This window comes from Triticum aestivum, chromosome 6A, assembly GCF_018294505.1.
Source record: "Triticum aestivum cultivar Chinese Spring chromosome 6A, IWGSC CS RefSeq v2.1, whole genome shotgun sequence".
In the NCBI taxonomy this organism is placed as follows: domain Eukaryota; kingdom Viridiplantae; phylum Streptophyta; class Magnoliopsida; order Poales; family Poaceae; genus Triticum; species Triticum aestivum.
This window is the reverse complement of record NC_057809.1, coordinates 507,724,112-507,749,861: the sequence shown is the minus strand read 5'-3', so window position 1 is coordinate 507,749,861 and position 25,750 is coordinate 507,724,112. Positions and strand designations below refer to the sequence as shown.

At 46.2% G+C, this 25,750-nt stretch overlaps 1 protein-coding gene across 1 annotated transcript; it reads left to right on the top strand.

The window, feature by feature from the left end:
* The first annotated feature begins 20,435 nt into the window (after nt 1-20,435).
* On the top strand, nt 20,436-25,034 carry LOC123128173 (3-hydroxy-3-methylglutaryl-coenzyme A reductase 1). Its single transcript, XM_044548106.1, has 4 exons — nt 20,436-21,633; nt 23,389-23,570; nt 23,876-24,222; nt 24,461-25,034. Exons 1-4 carry the CDS (start codon nt 20,804-20,806, stop codon nt 24,701-24,703), a joined length of 1,602 nt encoding a protein of 533 aa, XP_044404041.1. The 5' UTR covers nt 20,436-20,803; the 3' UTR covers nt 24,704-25,034.
* Nucleotides 25,035-25,750: the final 716 nt, after the last annotated feature.

Genomic DNA, 25,750 nt, shown 5'->3' with positions numbered 1-25,750 from the left:
TTCGGAGATACCTGTAATGCACCTTTATAGTCACCCAGTTACGTTGTAACGTTTGATACACCCAAGGCACTCCTACGGTATCCGGGAGTTACACGATCGCATGGTCGAAGGAAGAGATACTTGACATTGGCAAAGCTCTAGCAAAACGAACTACACGATCTTTTATGCTATGCTTATGATTGGGTCTTGTCCATCACATCATTCTCCTAATGATGTGATCCCGTTATCAACGACATCCAATGTCCATAGTCAGGAAACCATGACTATCTGTTGATCACAACGAGCTAGTCAACTAGAGGCTCACCAGGGACATATTGTGGTCTAAGTATTCACACGTGTATTACGATTTCCGGATAATACAGTTATAGCATGAACAAAAGACATTTATCATGAACATTGAAATATAATAATACTTTTATTATTGCCTCTAGGGCATATTTCCAACAGTCTCCCACTTGCACTAGAGTCACCAATCTAGTTACATTGTGATGAATCGAACACCCATAGAGTTCTGGTGTTGATCATGTTTTGCACGCGAGAGAGGTTTAGTCAGCGGATCTGCGACATTCAGATCCGTGTGCACTTTGCAAATCTCTATGTCTCCATCTTGAACATTTTCACGGATGGAGTTGAAACGACGCTTGATGTGCCTGGTCTTCTTGTGAAACCTGGGCTCCTTGGCGAGGGCAATAGATCCAGTGTTGTCACAGAAGAGTTTGATCGGCCCCGATGCATTGGGTATGACTCCTAGGTCGGTGATGAACTCCTTCAACCAAATCGCTTCATGCGCTGCCTCCGAGGCTGCCATGTACTCCGCTTCACACGTAGATCCCGCCACGATGCTCTGCTTGCAGCTGCACCAGCTTACTGCTCCACCATTCAACATATACACGTATCCGGTTTGTGACTTAGAGTCATCCAGATCTGAGTCGAAGCTAGCGTCGACGTAACCCTTTATGACGAGCTCTTCGTCTCCTCCATAAACGAGAAACATGTCCTTCGTCCTTTTCAGGTACTTCAGGATATTCTTGACCGCTGTCCAGTGTTCCTTGCCAGGATTACTTTGGTATCTTGCTACCAAACTTACGGCAAGGTTTACATCGGGTCTGGTACACAGCATGGCATACATAATAGATCCTATGGCTGAAGCATAGGGGATGACACTCATCTCTTTTTATCTTTTGCCGTGGTCGGTGACTGAGCCGAGCTCAGTCTCACACCTTGTAACATAGGCAAGAACCCCTTCTTGGACTGATCCATTTTGAACCTCTTCAAAATCTTATCAAGGTATGTGCTTTGTGAAAGACCTATGAGGCGTCTCGATCTATCTCTATAGATCTTGATGCCTAATATATAAGCAGCTTCTCCAAGGTCCTTCATTGAAAAACACTTATTCAAGTAGGCCTTAATGCTGTCCAGAAATTCTATATTATTTCCCATCAAGAGTATGTCATCTACATATAATATGAGAAATGCTACAGAGCTCCCACTCACTTTCTTGTAAACACAGGCTTCTCCATAAGTCTGCATAAACCCAAACGCTTTGATCATCTCATCAAAGCGAATGTTCCAACTCTGAGATGCTTGCACCAGTCCATAAATGGATCGCTGGAGCTTGCATACTTTGTTAGTGTTCCGAGGATCGACAAAACCTTCCGGCTGCATCATATACAGTTCTTCCTTAAGATGTCCGTTAAGGAATGCCGTTTTGACGTCCATTTGCCATATCTCATAATCATAGTATGCGGCAATTGCTAACATGATTCAGACGGACTTCAGCTTCGCTACGGGAGAGAAAGTCTCGTCGTAGTCAATCCCTTGAACTTGTCGATAACCCTTAGCGACAAGTCGAGCCTTATAGATGGTAACATTACCATCCGCGTCCGTCTTCTTCTTAAAAATCCATTTGTTTTCTATCGCTCGCCGATCATCGGGCAAGTCTGTTAAAGTCCATACTTTGTTTTCATACATGGATTCTATCTCGGATTTCATGGCTTCAAGCCATTTATTGGAATCCGGGCCCGCCATCGCTTCTTCATAGTTCGAAGGTTCATTGTTGTCTAACAACATGATTTCCAGGACAGGGTTGCCGTACCACTCTGGTGCGGAACGTGTCCTTGTGGACCTACGAAGTTCAGTAGTAACTTGATCCGAAGTACCTTGATCATCATCATTGTTTTCCTCTTCAGTTGGTGTGGGCATCACAGGAACATTTTCCTGAGCTGCACCACTTTCCCGTTCGAGAGGTAGTACTTCATCGAGTTCTACTTTCCTCCCACTTACTTCTTTCGAGAGAAACTCTTTTTCCAGAAAGCATCCGTTCTTGGCAACAAAGATCTTGCCTTCGGATCTTAAGTAGAAGGTATACCCGACAGTTTCCTTAGGGTATCCTATGAATACGCATTTTTCCGACTTGGGTTCGAGCTTTTCAGGTTGAAGTTTCTTGACATAAGCATCGCATCCCCAAACTTTTAGAAACGACAGCTTAGGTTTCTTTCCAAACCATAATTCATACGGTGTCATCTCAACGGATTTAGACGGTGCCCTATTTAAAGTGAATGTAGCTGTCTCTAGAGCGTATCCCCAAAATGATAGCGGTAAATCAGTAAGAGACATCATAGACCGTACCATATCCAATAGAGTGCGATTACGACGTTCGGACACACCGTTTCGCTGAGGTGTTCCAGGCGGCGTGAGTTGTGAAACGATTCCACATTTCCTTAAGTGTGTACCAAATTCGTGACTTAAGTATTCTCCTCCACGATCTGATCGTAAGAATTTTATCTTTCGGTCACGTTGATTCTCTACCTCATTCTGAAATTCCTTGAACTTTTCAAAGGTCTCAGACTTGTGTTTCATTAAGTAGACATACCCATATCTACTCAAGTCATCAGTGAGAGTGAGAACATAACGATATCCTCCGCGAGCCTCAACGCTCATTGGACCGCACACATCGGTATGTATGATTTCCAACAAGTTGGTTGTTCGCTCCATTGTTCCGGAGAACGGAGTCTTGGTCATTTTTCCCAACAGGCATGGTTCGCATGTGTCAAACGATTCATAATCAAGAGACTCCAAAAGTCCATCAGCATGGAGCTTCTTCATGCGCTTGACACCAATGTGACCAAGGCGGCAGTGCCACAAGTATGTGGGACTATCGTTATCAACTTTAAATCTTTTGGCATCTACACTATGAACATGTGTAATATTACGCTCGAGATTCATTAAGAATAAACCATTGACCATCGGAGCATGACCATAAAACATATCTCTCATATAAATCGAACAACCATTATTCTCAGACTTAAATGAGTAGCCATCTCGTATCAAACAAGATCCAGATACAATGTTCATGCTCAAACTTGGCACTAAATAACAATTATTAAGGTTCAAAACTAATCCCGTAGGTAAATGTAGAGGCAGCGTGCCGATGGCGATCACATCGACTCTGGAACCATTCCCGACGCGCATCGTCACCTCGTCCTTCGCCAGTCTCCGTTTATTCCGCAGCTCCTGCTGTGAGTTACAAATATGAGCAACGGCACCGGTATCAAATACCCAGGAGTTACTACGAGTACTGGTAAGGTACACATCAATCACATGTATATCAAATATACCTTTGGTGTTGCCAGCCTTCTTATCCGCTAAGTATTTGGGGCAGTTCCGCTTCCAGTGACCCTTCCCCTTGCAATAAAAGCACTCAGTCTCAGGCTTGGGTCCATTCTTTGACTTCTTCCCGGTAACTGGCTTACCAGGCGCGGCAACATCTTTGCCGTCCTTCTTGAAGTTCTTCTTACCCTTGCCCTTCTTGAACTTAGTGGTCTTATTGACCATCAACACTTGATGTTCTTTCTTGATTTCAGCCTCTGCTGACTTCAGCATCGAGAACACTTCAGGAATGGTCTTTTCCATCCCATGCATGTTGTAGTTCATCACAAAGCTCTTGTAGCTTGGTGGGAGTGACTGGAGGATTCTGTCAATGACCGCCTCATCTGGGAGGTTAATGTTCAGCTGGGTCATACGGTTGTGCAACCCAAACATCTTCAGGATGTGCTCACTGACAGAACCGTTTTCCTCCATCTTACAACTGTAGAACTTGTCGGAGACATCATATCTCTCGACCCGGGCATGAGCTTGGAAAACTAGTTTCAGCTCTTCGAACATCTCATATGCTCCGTGATGCTCAAAACGCTTTTGGAGCCCCGGTTCTAAGCTGTAAAGCATGCCACACTGAACGAGGGAGTAATCATCAGCGCGAGTTTGCCAAGCATTCATAATGTCTTGGTTCTCTGGGACGGGAGCGTCACCTAGCGGTCCTTCTAGGACATATTGTTTCCTGGCAGCTATGAGGATGATCCTCAGGTTCCGGACCCAGTCCGTATAGTTGCTGCCATCATCTTTCAGCTTGGTTTTTTCTAGGAACGCGTTGAAGTTCATGTTGACATGAGCGTTGGCCATTTGATCTACAAGACATATTTGCAAAGGTTTTAGACTAAGTTCATGATAATTAAGTTCTAACCAAATTATGAACTCCCACTCAGATTAGACATCCCTTTAGTCATCTAAGTGTTACACGATCCGAGTCGACTAGGCCGTGTCCGATCATCACGTGAGACGGACTAGTCATTGTCGGTGAACATTCTCATGTTGATCGTATCTTCCATACGACTCGTGTTCGACCTTTCGGTCTCCGTGTTCCGAGGCCATGTCTGCACATGCTAGGCTCGTCAAGTTAACCCTAAGTGTTTTCGCTGTGTAAAACTGTCTTACACCCGTTGTATGTGAACGTAAGAATCCATCACACCCGATCATCACGTGGTGCTTAGAAGCGACGAACTGTAGCAACGGTGCACAGTTAGGGGAGAACACTTCTTGAAATTTTTGTAAGGGATCATCTTATTTACTACCGTCGTCCTAAGTAAACAAGATGCATAAACATAATAAACATCACATGCAATTATATAGTTGTGACATGATATGGCCAATATCATATAGCTCCATTGATCTTCATCTTCGGGGCTCCATGATCATCTTGTCACCGGCTTGACACCATGATCTCCATCATCATGATCTCCATCATCGTGTCTTCATGAAGTTGTCACGCCAACGACTACTTCTACTTCTATGACTAACATTTAGCAATAAAGTAAAGTAGTTTACATGGCGTTATTCAATGACACGCAGGTCATACAAAAAATAAAGACAACTCCTATGGCTCCTGCCGGTTGTCATACTCATCGACATGCAAGTCGTGAATCCTATTACAAAGAACATGATCTCATACATCACAATTCATCATTCATCACAACTTCTGGCCATATCACATCACATGATCAATCGCTGCAAAAACAAGTTAGACGTCCTCTAATTGTTCTTGCATCTTTTACGTGGCTGCAATTGGGTTCTAGCAAGAACGTTTTCTTACCTACGAATCACCACAACGTGATTTTGTCAACTTCTATTTACCCTTCATAAGGGCCCTGTTCATCGATTCCGCTCCAACTAAAGTGGGAGAGACAGACACCCGCCAGCCACCTTATGCAACTAGTGCATGTCAGTCGGTGGAACCGGTCTCACGTAAGCGTACGTGTAAGGTTGGTCCGGGCCGCTTCATCCCACAATACCGTTGAGCAAGAAAAGACTAGTAGAGGCAAGTAAGATGACAAAATCCACGCCCACAACAAAATTGTGTTCTACTCGTGCAAAGAGAACTACGCATAGACCTAGCTCATGATGCCACTGTTGGGGAACGTTGCAGAAAATTAAAAATTTTCCTACGGTTTCACCAAGATCCATCTATGAGTTCATATAAGCAACGAGTCAAGGGAGAGAGTTTGCATCTACATACCACTTGTAGATCGCGTGCGGAAGCTTGCAAGGTGATGATGGAGTCGTACTCGACGTGATTCGAATCACCGATGACCAAGTGCTGAACGGACAGCACCTCCGCGTTCAACACACGTACGGGACGGGAGACGTCTCCTCCTTCTTGATCCAGCAAGGGGGAAGGAGAGTTTGAGGAAGACAGCTCCACCGGTAGCACGACGGCGTGGTGATGGTGGAGAGGCAGTACTCCGACAGGGCTTCGCCAAGCACACAACGGAGGAGGAGAGGTGTTGGGGAGGGGAGGGCTGCACCTTGGAGGGTGGTACGGCTGCCCTCCCCTCACCCCTCTATTTATAGGGGGAAGGGAGAAGGGGGCCGGCCCCCTAGAACCCATCTAGGGGGGTGCGGCGGCCAAGGGGAGAGGGGGAGAGGGTGGCTTGCCCCCCAAGCCAAGGGGGCGCCCCCTCTAGGGTTCCCCCCCTCAACCCTAGGCGCATGGGCCCAAGGGAGGGGGTGCGGCCAGCCCACCAGAGGCTGGCTCCCTGCCCCAGGCAGCCCATGTGGCCCCCCGGGAGGGGTGGCCCCTCCCGGTGGACCCCCGGAACCCTTCCGGTGGCCCCGGTACAATACCGGTATGACCCCGAAACTTCCCGGTGTCCGTTTGACAACTTCCCATATATAAATCTTTACCTCCGAACCCTTCCGGAGCTCCTCGTGACGTCCAGGATCACATCCGGGACTCCGAACAACATTCGGTAGTCACATACTAGTCTTCCTAATAACCCTAGCGTCACCGAACCTTAAGTGTGTAGACCCTACGGGTTCGGGAGACATGCAGACATGACCGAGACGCTCTCAGGTCAATAACCAACAGCGGGATCTGGATACCCATGATGGCTCCCACATGCTCCTCGATGTTGTCATCGGATGAACCACTATGTCGAGGATTCGATCAAACTCTGTATGTAATTCCCTTTGTCAATCGGTACGTTACTTGCCCGAGACTCGATCGTCGGTATCCCAATACCTTGTTCAGTCTCGTTACCGGCAAGTCACTTTACTCGTACCGTAATGCATGATCCCGTGTCCAACACCTTGGTCACATTGAGCTCATTATGATGATGCATTACCGAGTGGGCCCAGAGATACCTCTCCGTCATACGGAGTGACAAATCCCAGTCTCGATCCGTGTCAACCCAACAGCTACTTTCGGAGATACCTGTAATGCACCTTTATAGTCACCCAGTTACGTTGTAACGTTTGATACACCCAAGGCACTCCTACGGTATCCGGGAGTTACACGATCGCATGGTCGAAGGAAGAGATACTTGACATTGGCAAAGCTCTAGCAAAACGAACTACACGATCTTTTATGCTATGCTTATGATTGGGTCTTGTCCATCACATCATTCTCCTAATGATGTGATCCCGTTATCAACGACATCCAATGTCCATAGTCAGGAAACCATGACTATCTGTTGATCACAACGAGCTAGTCAACTAGAGGCTCACCAGGGACATATTGTGGTCTAAGTATTCACACGTGTATTACGATTTCCGGATAATACAGTTATAGCATGAACAAAAGACATTTATCATGAACATTGAAATATAATAATACTTTTATTATTGCCTCTAGGGCATATTTCCAACAGTCTCCCACTTGCACTAGAGTCACCAATCTAGTTACATTGTGATGAATCGAACACCCATAGAGTTCTGGTGTTGATCATGTTTTGCACGCGAGAGAGGTTTAGTCAGCGGATCTGCGACATTCAGATCCGTGTGCACTTTGCAAATCTCTATGTCTCCATCTTGAACATTTTCACGGATGGAGTTGAAACGACGCTTGATGTGCCTGGTCTTCTTGTGAAACCTGGGCTCCTTGGCGAGGGCAATAGATCCAGTGTTGTCACAGAAGAGTTTGATCGGCCCCGATGCATTGGGTATGACTCCTAGGTCGGTGATGAACTCCTTCAACCAAATCGCTTCATGCGCTGCCTCCGAGGCTGCCATGTACTCCGCTTCACACGTAGATCCCGCCACGATGCTCTGCTTGCAGCTGCACCAGCTTACTGCTCCACCATTCAACATATACACGTATCCGGTTTGTGACTTAGAGTCATCCAGATCTGAGTCGAAGCTAGCGTCGACGTAACCCTTTATGACGAGCTCTTCGTCTCCTCCATAAACGAGAAACATGTCCTTCGTCCTTTTCAGGTACTTCAGGATATTCTTGACCGCTGTCCAGTGTTCCTTGCCAGGATTACTTTGGTATCTTGCTACCAAACTTACGGCAAGGTTTACATCGGGTCTGGTACACAGCATGGCATACATAATAGATCCTATGGCTGAAGCATAGGGGATGACACTCATCTCTTTTTATCTTTTGCCGTGGTCGGTGACTGAGCCGAGCTCAGTCTCACACCTTGTAACATAGGCAAGAACCCCTTCTTGGACTGATCCATTTTGAACCTCTTCAAAATCTTATCAAGGTATGTGCTTTGTGAAAGACCTATGAGGCGTCTCGATCTATCTCTATAGATCTTGATGCCTAATATATAAGCAGCTTCTCCAAGGTCCTTCATTGAAAAACACTTATTCAAGTAGGCCTTAATGCTGTCCAGAAATTCTATATTATTTCCCATCAAGAGTATGTCATCTACATATAATATGAGAAATGCTACAGAGCTCCCACTCACTTTCTTGTAAACACAGGCTTCTCCATAAGTCTGCATAAACCCAAACGCTTTGATCATCTCATCAAAGCGAATGTTCCAACTCTGAGATGCTTGCACCAGTCCATAAATGGATCGCTGGAGCTTGCATACTTTGTTAGTGTTCCGAGGATCGACAAAACCTTCCGGCTGCATCATATACAGTTCTTCCTTAAGATGTCCGTTAAGGAATGCCGTTTTGACGTCCATTTGCCATATCTCATAATCATAGTATGCGGCAATTGCTAACATGATTCAGACGGACTTCAGCTTCGCTACGGGAGAGAAAGTCTCGTCGTAGTCAATCCCTTGAACTTGTCGATAACCCTTAGCGACAAGTCGAGCCTTATAGATGGTAACATTACCATCCGCGTCCGTCTTCTTCTTAAAAATCCATTTGTTTTCTATCGCTCGCCGATCATCGGGCAAGTCTGTTAAAGTCCATACTTTGTTTTCATACATGGATTCTATCTCGGATTTCATGGCTTCAAGCCATTTATTGGAATCCGGGCCCGCCATCGCTTCTTCATAGTTCGAAGGTTCATTGTTGTCTAACAACATGATTTCCAGGACAGGGTTGCCGTACCACTCTGGTGCGGAACGTGTCCTTGTGGACCTACGAAGTTCAGTAGTAACTTGATCCGAAGTACCTTGATCATCATCATTGTTTTCCTCTTCAGTTGGTGTGGGCATCACAGGAACATTTTCCTGAGCTGCACCACTTTCCCGTTCGAGAGGTAGTACTTCATCGAGTTCTACTTTCCTCCCACTTACTTCTTTCGAGAGAAACTCTTTTTCCAGAAAGCATCCGTTCTTGGCAACAAAGATCTTGCCTTCGGATCTTAAGTAGAAGGTATACCCGACAGTTTCCTTAGGGTATCCTATGAATACGCATTTTTCCGACTTGGGTTCGAGCTTTTCAGGTTGAAGTTTCTTGACATAAGCATCGCATCCCCAAACTTTTAGAAACGACAGCTTAGGTTTCTTTCCAAACCATAATTCATACGGTGTCATCTCAACGGATTTAGACGGTGCCCTATTTAAAGTGAATGTAGCTGTCTCTAGAGCGTATCCCCAAAATGATAGCGGTAAATCAGTAAGAGACATCATAGACCGTACCATATCCAATAGAGTGCGATTACGACGTTCGGACACACCGTTTCGCTGAGGTGTTCCAGGCGGCGTGAGTTGTGAAACGATTCCACATTTCCTTAAGTGTGTACCAAATTCGTGACTTAAGTATTCTCCTCCACGATCTGATCGTAAGAATTTTATCTTTCGGTCACGTTGATTCTCTACCTCATTCTGAAATTCCTTGAACTTTTCAAAGGTCTCAGACTTGTGTTTCATTAAGTAGACATACCCATATCTACTCAAGTCATCAGTGAGAGTGAGAACATAACGATATCCTCCGCGAGCCTCAACGCTCATTGGACCGCACACATCGGTATGTATGATTTCCAACAAGTTGGTTGTTCGCTCCATTGTTCCGGAGAACGGAGTCTTGGTCATTTTTCCCAACAGGCATGGTTCGCATGTGTCAAACGATTCATAATCAAGAGACTCCAAAAGTCCATCAGCATGGAGCTTCTTCATGCGCTTGACACCAATGTGACCAAGGCGGCAGTGCCACAAGTATGTGGGACTATCGTTATCAACTTTAAATCTTTTGGCATCTACACTATGAACATGTGTAATATTACGCTCGAGATTCATTAAGAATAAACCATTGACCATCGGAGCATGACCATAAAACATATCTCTCATATAAATCGAACAACCATTATTCTCAGACTTAAATGAGTAGCCATCTCGTATCAAACAAGATCCAGATACAATGTTCATGCTCAAACTTGGCACTAAATAACAATTATTAAGGTTCAAAACTAATCCCGTAGGTAAATGTAGAGGCAGCGTGCCGATGGCGATCACATCGACTCTGGAACCATTCCCGACGCGCATCGTCACCTCGTCCTTCGCCAGTCTCCGTTTATTCCGCAGCTCCTGCTGTGAGTTACAAATATGAGCAACGGCACCGGTATCAAATACCCAGGAGTTACTACGAGTACTGGTAAGGTACACATCAATCACATGTATATCAAATATACCTTTGGTGTTGCCAGCCTTCTTATCCGCTAAGTATTTGGGGCAGTTCCGCTTCCAGTGACCCTTCCCCTTGCAATAAAAGCACTCAGTCTCAGGCTTGGGTCCATTCTTTGACTTCTTCCCGGTAACTGGCTTACCAGGCGCGGCAACATCTTTGCCGTCCTTCTTGAAGTTCTTCTTACCCTTGCCCTTCTTGAACTTAGTGGTCTTATTGACCATCAACACTTGATGTTCTTTCTTGATTTCAGCCTCTGCTGACTTCAGCATCGAGAACACTTCAGGAATGGTCTTTTCCATCCCATGCATGTTGTAGTTCATCACAAAGCTCTTGTAGCTTGGTGGGAGTGACTGGAGGATTCTGTCAATGACCGCCTCATCTGGGAGGTTAATGTTCAGCTGGGTCATACGGTTGTGCAACCCAAACATCTTCAGGATGTGCTCACTGACAGAACCGTTTTCCTCCATCTTACAACTGTAGAACTTGTCGGAGACATCATATCTCTCGACCCGGGCATGAGCTTGGAAAACTAGTTTCAGCTCTTCGAACATCTCATATGCTCCGTGATGCTCAAAACGCTTTTGGAGCCCCGGTTCTAAGCTGTAAAGCATGCCACACTGAACGAGGGAGTAATCATCAGCGCGAGTTTGCCAAGCATTCATAATGTCTTGGTTCTCTGGGACGGGAGCGTCACCTAGCGGTCCTTCTAGGACATATTGTTTCCTGGCAGCTATGAGGATGATCCTCAGGTTCCGGACCCAGTCCGTATAGTTGCTGCCATCATCTTTCAGCTTGGTTTTTTCTAGGAACGCGTTGAAGTTCATGTTGACATGAGCGTTGGCCATTTGATCTACAAGACATATTTGCAAAGGTTTTAGACTAAGTTCATGATAATTAAGTTCTAACCAAATTATGAACTCCCACTCAGATTAGACATCCCTTTAGTCATCTAAGTGTTACACGATCCGAGTCGACTAGGCCGTGTCCGATCATCACGTGAGACGGACTAGTCATTGTCGGTGAACATTCTCATGTTGATCGTATCTTCCATACGACTCGTGTTCGACCTTTCGGTCTCCGTGTTCCGAGGCCATGTCTGCACATGCTAGGCTCGTCAAGTTAACCCTAAGTGTTTTCGCTGTGTAAAACTGTCTTACACCCGTTGTATGTGAACGTAAGAATCCATCACACCCGATCATCACGTGGTGCTTAGAAGCGACGAACTGTAGCAACGGTGCACAGTTAGGGGAGAACACTTCTTGAAATTTTTGTAAGGGATCATCTTATTTACTACCGTCGTCCTAAGTAAACAAGATGCATAAACATAATAAACATCACATGCAATTATATAGTTGTGACATGATATGGCCAATATCATATAGCTCCATTGATCTTCATCTTCGGGGCTCCATGATCATCTTGTCACCGGCTTGACACCATGATCTCCATCATCATGATCTCCATCATCGTGTCTTCATGAAGTTGTCACGCCAACGACTACTTCTACTTCTATGACTAACATTTAGCAATAAAGTAAAGTAGTTTACATGGCGTTATTCAATGACACGCAGGTCATACAAAAAATAAAGACAACTCCTATGGCTCCTGCCGGTTGTCATACTCATCGACATGCAAGTCGTGAATCCTATTACAAAGAACATGATCTCATACATCACAATTCATCATTCATCACAACTTCTGGCCATATCACATCACATGATCAATCGCTGCAAAAACAAGTTAGACGTCCTCTAATTGTTCTTGCATCTTTTACGTGGCTGCAATTGGGTTCTAGCAAGAACGTTTTCTTACCTACGAATCACCACAACGTGATTTTGTCAACTTCTATTTACCCTTCATAAGGGCCCTGTTCATCGATTCCGCTCCAACTAAAGTGGGAGAGACAGACACCCGCCAGCCACCTTATGCAACTAGTGCATGTCAGTCGGTGGAACCGGTCTCACGTAAGCGTACGTGTAAGGTTGGTCCGGGCCGCTTCATCCCACAATACCGTTGAGCAAGAAAAGACTAGTAGAGGCAAGTAAGATGACAAAATCCACGCCCACAACAAAATTGTGTTCTACTCGTGCAAAGAGAACTACGCATAGACCTAGCTCATGATGCCACTGTTGGGGAACGTTGCAGAAAATTAAAATTTTCCTACGGTTTCACCAAGATCCATCTATGAGTTCATATAAGCAACGAGTCAAGGGAGAGAGTTTGCATCTACATACCACTTGTAGATCGCGTGCGGAAGCTTGCAAGGTGATGATGGAGTCGTACTCGACGTGATTCGAATCACCGATGACCAAGTGCTGAACGGACAGCACCTCCGCGTTCAACACACGTACGGGACGGGAGACGTCTCCTCCTTCTTGATCCAGCAAGGGGGAAGGAGAGTTTGAGGAAGACAGCTCCACCGGTAGCACGACGGCGTGGTGATGGTGGAGAGGCAGTACTCCGACAGGGCTTCGCCAAGCACACAACGGAGGAGGAGAGGTGTTGGGGAGGGGAGGGCTGCACCTTGGAGGGTGGTACGGCTGCCCTCCCCTCACCCCTCTATTTATAGGGGGAAGGGAGAAGGGGGCCGGCCCCCTAGAACCCATCTAGGGGGGTGCGGCGGCCAAGGGGAGAGGGGGAGAGGGTGGCTTGCCCCCCAAGCCAAGGGGGCGCCCCCTCTAGGGTTCCCCCCCTCAACCCTAGGCGCATGGGCCCAAGGGAGGGGGTGCGGCCAGCCCACCAGAGGCTGGCTCCCTGCCCCAGGCAGCCCATGTGGCCCCCCGGGAGGGGTGGCCCCTCCCGGTGGACCCCCGGAACCCTTCCGGTGGCCCCGGTACAATACCGGTATGACCCCGAAACTTCCCGGTGTCCGTTTGACAACTTCCCATATATAAATCTTTACCTCCGAACCCTTCCGGAGCTCCTCGTGACGTCCAGGATCACATCCGGGACTCCGAACAACATTCGGTAGTCACATACTAGTCTTCCTAATAACCCTAGCGTCACCGAACCTTAAGTGTGTAGACCCTACGGGTTCGGGAGACATGCAGACATGACCGAGACGCTCTCAGGTCAATAACCAACAGCGGGATCTGGATACCCATGATGGCTCCCACATGCTCCTCGATGTTGTCATCAGATGAACCACTATGTCGAGGATTCGATCAAACCCTGTATGTAATTCCCTTTGTCAATCGGTACGTTACTTGCCCGAGACTCGATCGTCGGTATCCCAATACCTTGTTCAGTCTCGTTACCGGCAAGTCACTTTACTCGTACCGTAATGCATGATCCCGTGTCCAACACCTTGGTCACATTGAGCTCATTATGATGATGCATTACCGAGTGGGCCCAGAGATACCTCTCCGTCATACGGAGTGACAAATCCCAGTCTCGATCCGTGTCAACCCAACAGCTACTTTCGGAGATACCTGTAATGCACCTTTATAGTCACCCAGTTACGTTGTAACGTTTGATACACCCAAGGCACTCCTACAGTATCCGGGAGTTACACGATCTCATGGTCGAAGGAAGAGATACTTGACATTGGCAAAGCTCTAGCAAAACGAACTACACGATCTTTTATGCTATGCTTATGATTGGGTCTTGTCCATCACATCATTCTCCTAATGATGTGATCCCGTTATCAACGACATCCAATGTCCATAGTCAGGAAACCATGACTATCTGTTGATCACAACGAGCTAGTCAACTAGAGGCTCACGAGGGACATATTGTGGTCTAAGTATTCACACGTGTATTACGATTTCCGGATAATACAGTTATAGCATGAACAAAAGACATTTATCATGAACATTGAAATATAATAATACTTTTATTATTGCCTCTAGGGCATATTTCCAACAGCAGCATGCCCCGCAGTTCGAATGGTACCGCCCGCGCCTCATTTGGTTGCCGGAAAGCATTTTCGAACGAGGCCCGAGGTGCGCCGCCGTGGATTTGGTCACCGGAGCAACTCCGGCGCCGCCCGCTCACGTGGCCGCCCTGGGGCCACCCCTGGGTCGCTGACTGGTGGCCCCCAGTGGCCCCGCTGACTGGTTTGACCGGTCAACGGTGCTGACTGGGCAGCTCCAGTCATTGACTGGTGGGCCCCACCCCTAAATCTAATTAAAATTAATTAATTAACTTAAGTTAATCTAATTAGTCACTAACATGTGGGCCCCTTATTAACTAATTAACTAAATTAGTTAAATTAAACCTATTAAGTTAACTGGGTCACTGATAGTAGGGTCCCACTTGTCAGATTGACTAGTCAACTGACTGTGTCGACTACTAACATTATGCTCACATCATGCTGACGCATTAAATCTATTTTCGAATTAATTTAAATAATAATAGTTTCATAAATGTTTAATTTTTTGAAAAATCATATAAAATAATCTATAATTCAGATGAAAATAATGTATATATGAAAGTTAATGAAAAAATGTAACGAATCTGAATATGCAATCCGTTCATATGTCACTTGCCTCTAGCATGATGAACATGGATCCTTCCCCTTCGATTCATCTATCCGAAAAATGCCAAACGTTGGGAAAACATTCCTAGATGTTTTCCCTCCTCGTCTGCAACGTGTGGTACTGTGTTAGATCACCCCTAGCACTGCATACTGCCATGTCATGCATCGTGATGCATTTGTTTGCATTATATTTATTGTTTCTTCCCCCTCTTATCTCTGGTAGACACCGGACTGACGTTGCTCATGAGGTCGACTACGCCCCTGACAACCAGTCCTTTTTAGAATAGCTTCCAGGCAAGCAAACCCCCTTGATCAAGCCTATATCGCCCATTCCATTCTCTCTCATGCTTGCATTAGATTTTGCTACTGTAAGTGATTGCTCATATTCTGATGCATAGCCTGCTTTTGTACCTTACTTGCTTATCCTATATGCTTAGTATAGGTTGGTTAAGGATCCATCAGTGGCCCCTCACCTTGTCCCTTTTGCCCTAGCTAGATTACCAGATGACTCGATCAACGTGATCGATGTCCAGAGCCCGACACATCACATCACACCCCTTAGTTGTACAACACTGTAGGGTTACTTGCGAGTGCCGAGGGTGATACCTCATATAGCACTTCTGATGAGATCTCTGTAGTGTAGTTAAACATCCATGGTCTATGGAGGGTGATTCCTCCTTCACCGCTCCCGATAACGACTCTATCGTGCACACATCAAAAGTGAACCCTTGAGGGTGATTCCTCTAAGTTCACCTTGACGATTACATCAAGTGGAATCCATAGAGGGTGATTCCTCGGATTCCCCATTGGTGTTATGGACACACGGTTACTTGACTTTACCTCAGAACCATGATGAAGTCGGGTCGGCCTCGAGGGGTACCCGCGAGAGAAATGTGATGAGTGATGTGAAGTTGGGTTGACCTGGAGGGTACCCGCGAGATGTCTATGCGGCACAGCCGAGCATTCTCAGCCCTTGTCGTAAGTCCGTGAGACAGGGCGACATGACCACGTATCGTAGATCATTGATCATTACCGCGTGCTCCCAACACACTAACTGTTTGGATATGTGATCTAAGTAGGCCTCTAGCATTTTTGCACTGACCATCATGCGGGAATAAGTATGGGCACTCTATGTCGTACATTTCTCCAAAAGCTCTTCGAACGTCAGCGATTGAGCGGCACATGCCCGGGTTGGCCGCGTAAGCACCGCCTTGTATAAGGAGGTAGCCAGGACTGATCCCGAACATCCACACAACGTGTAGTAGTGCAAAGGGTGATGGGCCCAAGACCCTTGCATGCTTAGGATGTAGACCGACATGATGGCCTCTCTGTTGAACCTAGGTTGGACTACAGTGTGTCGATCAGCCAAGGCCGGGTATGATATGATGGTCTGCCCGGCCGGAGTTAATCGAGCGTGTTGGGTAAGTTTGTGTACCCCTGTAGGGAAGTTTAATCTATTCGAATAGCCGTGTCCATGGTAAAGGATGCTCAAAGTTGTATCCCGATCGATACAACTAGAACTGGATACTAGAGATGTGAAATGGATATGATGGCTCCAGGATTGCTTTCTCGTAGGGAGTCGAGAAAGGATCACTAGGCGTGGATGCTACAATATACTACTACTTTATATTATGCTAATCTACACTCTTCTACTTCTGCAAGATACTTCAAGGTCCTAGTCTTTGATAGGCTAGGCTTTACATCCTCTTCTGGCATTTCTGTAGTCCAGTTCAAAGATATAGCCCCATTCCTTTGATACTAATGCATACTTAGCATAGTTCTGATGTAAGTCTTGCGAGTACTTTGGATGAGTACTCACAGTTGCTTTGCTACCTCTTTCCCCCATACATGATTGCTGTGATCAGATGATGGATCCCAGGAGTCAGATGCCACCACTAACGATGCTACTACTACTAACCCAAGGGTGCCTACTACTACGTGGAGGCCGCCGGCGACTAGGAGTAGTTAGGAGGCTCCCAAGCAGGAGGCCTCGCCTTTTCGATCGTTGTTGATGTTTGTGCTAGCCTTCTTAACGCAGACTTGTTTAATTATGTCTGTACTCAGATATTGTTGCTTCCGCTGACTCTTATGTGTTTGACCTTATGTATTCGAGCCCTCGAGGCCCCTGGGTTGTAATATGAAGCTTGTATTATTTTAAGTTTGTGTCTAGAGTTGTGTTGTGATATCTTCCCGTGAGTCTCTAATCTTGATCGTGCACATTTGCGTGTATGATTAGTGCATGATTAAGTCGGGGTGTCTCAATAGAAAATTAAGTTTGTTTTCTTTTCTTTTGTTTGTTTCAATAAAGAGTGTTGAAGTTTAGTTTAGAGGAGGAGAATAAAAAAGTTTCTATCCACACTGTTTATTTTAAGAAGTTGCTATGTACTGTGCTTATGTCAAAAAGTCTGGAAATTTTACCTTTTTGACGTGTTAGAACTAACCTCTCGGTTATATGAAGAGAAGCCCCGGATAATTTCAATTTCAGGGCATTCAGAGGCTGAGATGACGCATGGTACGACCCACTAGGTCGTACCAGAGGTGGAGAGGCAAGCCAACAAAGTCAGAGGAATCGACGACTGAACTCACAAGGGTGAACATTCATACCCCAGGTCGTACCACGCTGATAATCCCCAAGTTCAACGAATCATTGTAGCACTTTCCAATGATGGAGGTGGTAAGTATGGAGTGTTGAACTCACAATGAGCTAAAGGTAAGATCAATATTTTCTTAGGTTCTATTTACCACTGACTGCGTACATCGAGTGTTTGCTTTATCTACAAACAAGAAATAAACTACATTGCGGGCATAAAGAGGTAGATTTGCAAGATACTATAGAACTTAAACATAAAAATATGTGATGCCTAAGTAAAGACGCAATATATTACAATATAATACAAATAGCGAGTGTGGAATAGTGGTGGTATGGTGTGCAGAATTGTCCCTAGGCAATTAGCTAAGTTACTAAACCAATCAACATTGAAAGTTTATATGTGGGAGAGGTCTCTGCTAGCATGTCATCCCTTACTTGAAATTCTTGTACTTTTGATTGGAACTATTAGCAAGCATCCACAACTACTAATAAGTTCATTAAGGTAAACCAACCATAGCATTAAGATATGTTGGCCCCCCTTCCATCCCCTATATACCGATTTCTATGGTCTGGTGAGGTTTCTGTCGCTCCTTCACCCATAAGCATAGTCCTGTTAACATACAACTAACCCTATGATATGACCCACACATGCACTCAAATGGTGGGCACCAAAGGACGGTAACATAGCCATAAGCAACTCAAAACCATTCGTGGCAATTCACCAATTAATCCATAGGACAACAATAATCTACTCAAACACAATAGCCATGACACAAATTATTAATTTTTGGATAATAATTTGTAGCACCAAAACACCATGTTCAAGCATCGGATTACAATGGGTTGCTGGAGAGTGGACCGCTGAAGGTGATGAAGATGTTGGTGACGGCGACTACGTTGATGAAGACGTTCACCGCGCGAGAGGCTCCCCCCGGGAGAGAGAGGGAGAGAGCCCCCCCCCCCCAGCTTCTTCCATGGACCCCCACTAGATGGGGAGGGGTTCTCCCCTCTGGTCCTTGGCCTCCATGGCGCCCGGAGGGGCGAGAGTCCCTCCGAGACTGGATCTCTTTACTCTTTGTTTCTCTGTTTTTCGGTCATGTTTTCTGTCGAGCACCGTTTCGTTTATAGCCAAATATATGTAACTTTGATTGAGCGGAATTTTGAGGGACATTTTTCCCTATAAATTAGCTTTGTTGCAGCGAAAGAAGGGCTCCATTCGATATCCAGAGCCCCCACACGGGCCCATGGTGCAGCTAGGGGGTGGCTACACCACCTGGCCGCATGGGGCCCTCGAGCACTGTCTTGCATTAATACCTTTGCCCAAAAATCACATATATTTCAAAAAAATCATATTAAATCGCCCGGGTATTTTGACCTTCCTAGATAGGGATTTTCTATAAAACAATAAACATGTACAAAACAGGAACTGACACTCGGTAGTAGATTAATAGGTTAGTCAAAAAAAATATAAATTGATGCCAAAAATATGTATAAGTGGTATAATAATAGCATGAAACAAACAAAAATATAGATACGTCGGAGATGTAGCACACACAAAGCCAAAACCACCAGAAGGGTCAATTTTCCATGATGACACATGGTACAAGTGCTCCTACCGCTACTCATACCAATCGCAGCAAGAACAACAAAAGGGTCAATTTTCTGAGACGGTGCACGGTATGAGCGCGAGCCCCCGCGCCACCGGTCGTACCAAGTATGCGCGAGAGCAATGAGTTATCCAGGACGTTTGACAACGGACGGTACGAGCACAAGCGCTCGTACCGCCGCTTGTACCGCACGCCGTCAATGCCATATCAGCCCGAGGAAGAGGTAAATCACCCCAAATCTTCCTCTATCTCTTTCTTCTTCCTCGAAACCCTTCTAAACCCTTTCCAGATTTTTCTCCCTACTCTTTTTCATTCCAAATCCTTCTACTTGAATGATCTATATGTTTCTCCTCCGAGCCCTAACTTATTTTTGACGAATCCGCGCTATGTGTGCTAGGCATTGCCATGTTTAGGTTTATGCATGTTCTTGATCCAATTATTTAGATGAGTATGATTTTGTTGATGTTTTTAGAGGAGTTTGATCTTATGTTTCATGTAGGTTCACTCATATATCAATCTACTAGACTAAAAATTATTTTGCTTAGATATTCATGAGGAGGTCGCCCGCATCGCTCATAGTGAAGCCGCCAATGCACCCTTTGAAGTTGCCTGTAGCCAACAAGTTTATTTTCCTATTTATCATAGATGAGAGTTCACCGAAGAGTATGGGGACAGAGGGCTTCCTGGAGGGCGTTTAAAGAGGAGGCAACGAGGAAGAGTGGGCACACCTCGCTGCCCCGCCTTGCCCGAGACTTGTCCCGGACACGCCGTGACGGCCCTGCCATTCTTATAAATCTCCCTGCACCAAATCTGCCATCGACGACCCTACACCCCTCACCCGAATGAGTCAACCCGCTATCCACGAACAACGTCCCCGCCGACAACGTCATCTCCGGTGCAGTTTTGGCAAGGCCACGCCGGGGACACTGTAGTCATCCGCGTCGGCCCCGACTCGACCTTGGGCAAACATGGAAAAATTAACCTTTTTGGGATTGATGAATATATAGATGCTCTAATGTTTTGTTTTGCTTCTGTTGAAGATTGTTTGGCCGACATCTCCAGGAGGATGTGGACTATTTCTGTTTGCTATCTCTCTCGTCCACCAGGTCCAGGTGCGACCAAACCTCTTGTTGGTCCTCTGCTTGCAAGAAAAGAAAGAAGCTCTGTCGCTTTGATCCGTGTCACGCCGAACATCTGACCTGCACCTCGGCAGCTGCATTTTCCGTGCACACCAAGAACCCTCCGCGCCGCGCTCCTCGCCGTCCGATCCCCGGGCCCGACGCCTCCCCGTCCTTGGATCGAGCAACCGACCACTCTTCCCCGCACACGGCACACGCGCCTCCCGAGCCAGCAGCGGCAACGCAGACACACATTGCAGGCGGCTCCGGCTCCGGCTCCTGCTCGCTCGGCCCCGTCCTGTAACTGCCCGCAATCTCGCCCCGACCCCCGCGCGCGGCGGCCCGGCGGTTAGGCAGACGGATGGACGCGCGCCGGGTCGGCGGCCGCATCGCGGCGGCGCGGAGGGCCCTCACGGGCGCGCTGCCCCTCCCCGTGCGGATCACCAACGGCCTCGCGATGGTCTCGCTCGTGCTCTCCTCCTGCGACCTGCTCCGCCTCTGCAGCGACCCGGGCCGGCCCCTCAGGTTCCCCCTCGGCGGCCGCGAGTTCGCCACCGTCGTCTGCCAGCTCGCCTCCGTCGTCTACCTCCTCAGCCTCTTCGCCGTGCCCTTCGCGCAGCCCGCCAGCGCCCGCCGCGAGGAGGGCCAGGACGGTTCCCGCCGCTCGCCGGCGGCCGTCGCGCCCGCGCCAATGCCTGACTGCCCGGACGACGGGGACGAGGAGATCGTCGCCGCGGTGGTGTCCGGGGAGCTCCCGTCGCACCGCCTGGAGTCGCGGCTTCGGGACTGCCGCCGCGCGGCCAGGCTGAGGCGGGAGGCGCTGCGGCGGATGACTGGGCGGGGCGTGGAGGGGCTCCCCTTCGAGGGGATGGACTATGAGGCCATTCTGGGGCAATGCTGCGAGATGCCTGTCGGGTATGTGCAGCTGCCGGTCGGGGTCGCCGGCCCGCTGCTCCTGGATGGGCGCGACTACCATGTTCCCATGGCCACCACCGAGGGATGCCTCGTTGCCAGCGTTAACCGCGGCTGCAGGGCCATTGCAGCGTCCGGGGGTGCCTTCAGCGTGCTGCTCCGTGACGCCATGTCCCGTGCGCCCGCCGTCAAGTTGCCTAGCGCCAAGCGGGCAGCGGAGCTCAAGATGTTTCTTGAGGCGCCTGCCAATTTTGAGGAGCTGGCTGCTGTCTTCAATAAGTAGGCCTCTCACTCTCTGATGATCTAGTATAGTGTGAGTGATGATTGAAAAATGCCTTCTTTTGCTGCCATGTGATGTTTTCAGTATTGGTGTGATGCTCATAGCTAGAAGTAGCACTGCATGTGTTTTTCAATCAGTTGATTGCACACCAAAGCAAGTCCCTTTCTCATTTTGTTGATGAGGGGGTAGAGGCTACAGGTATTATTGCCATATTGCACATGCACTCTGTTAAGGCAACTACAACGTCTTTAACCACATATTGAGGCATCAGTAGAATTATATTGCCTGATTCATCTGATTGCTACTAGCTAACTACGATAAATTAATGCCAGTTTATACCTTTTCTGCATTATTTGACCATGAATTGTCATTTTGCGTTTCTTCAAACCTCGGGGAGCGGGGACAAAGTGTCGCTTTGCGTTTCCTCAAACCTCGGGGAACGGCGACAAAGTGTCGCTTTGTGTTTCCTCAAACCGCCTTGTGTTTCCTCAAACCTTGGGGAATGGCGACAAAGTGTCGCTTTGTGTTTCCTCAAACCTCGGGAACAGCGACAAAGTGTCGCTGTCTCCTCAAATGTGTGTTGGTTTTCGCTTCTCGAACTTTAGAGCATTTGAAATTGATGTCATCTTGTGCACTTTAAACCGTTAGCGAGTGCTGGCGTATCCTCTTTCAGAGGTTCAGGATGCACATCACATATGTTCTGTCGGTTTATGGCGTTTAGACTCAGCTTGTTACTTGCTATTTGTAATGTTTTGTTGTTGGCCTAGTTATTGTACCTATGTGTCAGTCTATACTGTGTAGATGGTTAGGCAGTTATTGTTTCCCTTTTTCTGAACATAGAGGGACTTTTGGTCCATGTGTAGAAGTTTTTAATATTGTCATTTTTAGTACTCTTTATAATTGGGGTATTGTTCGTTCACACCATTTCATAATTGTGGCATTCTTTACGTCATTATTTTCTGTTCTTTCAATGTCTAGAGAAATCATGGAAACATGTGTTGCCATCGGCAGATGTTAGCTTAGGTCATTCCTTAGCAGTTTTTGCATTGGTTAACTTCCATGGGTACTTTAGAGTTGGTAATAAGTTTAACAAATGCCATCTTTGTTAGCTTGTGCTTTAGCATTTGATTCTTGGTGCATCGTATACTGTCAAATTACTCAGAGTTTAGATACACGGTCTGTTAGTACCAGACAGATGACACTTTTGTTCTATGCGATGTTTGCTGCTTTGGTGCTAATGTTTAAACACGATTGCATTTTTTCAAACAGCTTTTACTCCATGTGTGATTTATTTCACCAGTACCCCAGTCTGTTATCCTCTTATTTATTACTCCCTCCGTTCGGAATTACTTGTCGCAGAAATGGATGTATCTAGATGTATTTTAATTCTAGATACATCCATATCCGAGACAAGTAATTCCGAACGGAGGGAGTATATTCCATGGCTCACATTTAGTTCTGTATGAAGTACTCCCTCCGTCCGAAAAGGTTTGTCCCAAACTTGTCCCTCAAATGGATGTATCTGGCTCTAACTTGGTGCTAGATACATCCATTTGAGGGACAAGCTTTTTCGGACGGAGGGAGTATATGTATACTGTATAAGTACTTCTACCACTAGATAATTTACTCGCTTGCTTGATTCACTGTGTACTATGCATCCTTTCTTAACTAAATTAATTAATACAGTTAATGTAAGGGTAAACCTCTGTAGCAATTGTAACAACCAAGTTGTTTGCATTGTCTGGTATCCACAGATCAAGCAGATTTGGTAGGCTACAAGGTATTCAGTGTGCACTAGCTGGAAGAAACCTTTACATGAGGTTTACCTGTAGTACTGGAGATGCTATGGGGATGAATATGGTGTCGAAAGGTGTCGAAAATGTCTTGGGCTACCTGCGGAACAACTTCCCCGACATGGATGTCATCAGCATATCTGGTTTCAACTCTTTCCTTGCAAACTGTGACTTGCATTCTTTTTCTAAAAACGAATACATCCTTTTAGCAGATATCTAATGCATTGCTGTGCTGATCAAAGCAAACAATAGATCTGCTAGTTTTCTGTTGACCCGGAGCAAACTTACCGTAGTCCTTTTATGAAAAAAAAACTTATCGTGGTCCTATTTATGATATATGTTGTAGTGGACCAATTCAGCACTTGCCTTGGATGTATAGTAGTACCCAATATCACCATTGTTCTTTGTCCAGCATTTGAAAAATGATTTAATTTTGTGCTTATATCAGGTAACTACTGTTCAGACAAGAAGGCTACTGCTGTAAATTGGATAGAAGGTCGCGGGAAATCTGTTGTTTGTGAGGCTACAATTAAAGGAAGAGTTGTGCAGAGTGTTCTGAAGACCACTGTAGAAAAACTTGTCGAGCTTAACATTATCAAAAACCTTGCTGGGTCAGCTGTAGCTGGAGCTCTTGGAGGTTTCAATGCTCATGCAAGCAATATTGTAACTGCACTATTCATTGCTACTGGCCAGGATCCTGCGCAAAATGTTGAAAGCTCACAGTGCATCACCATGTTGGAGGCAGTGAATGAGGGAAAAGATCTCCACATCTCTGTGACCATGCCGTCCATCGAGGTGATCCCATTTTCCTTTCTATTCTTGGTAGCTGGAATCAAGTTCCATCTCTATTTAGATTGTAGCGCAGTCTGTAATCGCCAGGCTTCAGTGATTAAAATTATTAGCCAAGAAGTCTTTGCTGAATCATTTGTTTTCGTGTTATGCTTTATGATTCGCAACTCGATCGATCCTTCATTTCTACTGTTCTTCTCATATTAATATGTCCATTATAATCACTTTAGTTTGTATTTCTCAGGTTGGTACAATTGGCGGGGGCACCTCCCTCACCTCACAGGCCGCGTGTTTAAACCTGCTTGGTGTGAAGGGCCCAAATCATGGCTCGCCGGGCGCGAATGCTAGACTTTTGGCTACCATTGTAGCGGGCAGTGTGCTTGCTGGCGAGCTCTCTCTCCTCGCTGCTCTAGCCGCTGGTCAGCTTGTGAAGAGCCACATGAAGTACAATCGATCGAGTAAAGATGTTGCCAATTCTGCTTCATGAGTAGCCCCCTAGGATCCATCTAGTGCTTACCGTGTTGAGACAGGAGCAGAGTAGTGAGACTTGCCTGTACATACTGCTGATTAAGCGAGCGAGTCTTGTTTAGGTTCCCTTCGGATCGCAGGCATCAGAAACCAGATGCGACCTGTATTTGCGAGCATAATTTGTGAAGGAGAAAACACCTGACCTATCGTGCAGTTTCTGATTGTAACTTTTGTTTGTGTAGCCCTGCAGATGTTTATGTTTTCTTGTGTAACCATTTAGACATGTTTTTTCTTCAGTTGTTTGAGATAGCAGCAGATCAGAATATCAGATTAGCTTGTGATTGATGTTACTGTTCTCTCTATGCAGTATGCTAGATTTTAAATTTTGTCTGCGGCATGAAAGTCCAGTGTGTTTTTTTTCTGGAGGAAAGGAGCTTCACGGCCCCATTTCCATTATACTGAAATACTTCCTCCGTCCGTAATAAGTTGCCGCTCAAGCGGATGTATCTAGCACTGAAACGGAGAGAGTATCGGTCAAAAAACATTCTACATCTTTTTTGTTTTTTCCGAATAAAAGCACCCTACATCCACAAGGTGCTAACCAGCCAAGCTGAGTGTAAAATCTTTTCATAAGCAGCAAAATAACTTGCAAAAGCTAACCTCAGGCCAACGCAAGAAAGCAACTCTTACACAGCGAGAGACTAGCGCATACTACAGCCAGGAACAGTAAAACTGACAGCTCAAAATAAAAAGGAACGGTATAACTAAACTAGCAGAATTCAGGAACAGTAAATCGAAAATAGAATTAGGACTTATAACATTTCATACCCACTACACTCCAGAGAAATTTAGCCAGCGGATAGAAGAAGAAAAGGGGATCAATGCTTTCTTCCATACAACATAACCCACAATTACCTGATCCTCCCATCCTCTTTTCTTAAGATTGTCTTTAGAAGGGCGCTATTCTCAACAACTAGCAAAGAGAAATCTTTGATTTTTAGATGCATTTTCATCCTCCAAATATCGTTACAAGGAAATTGAGCCTGCCTATACAATCAAATAAGCA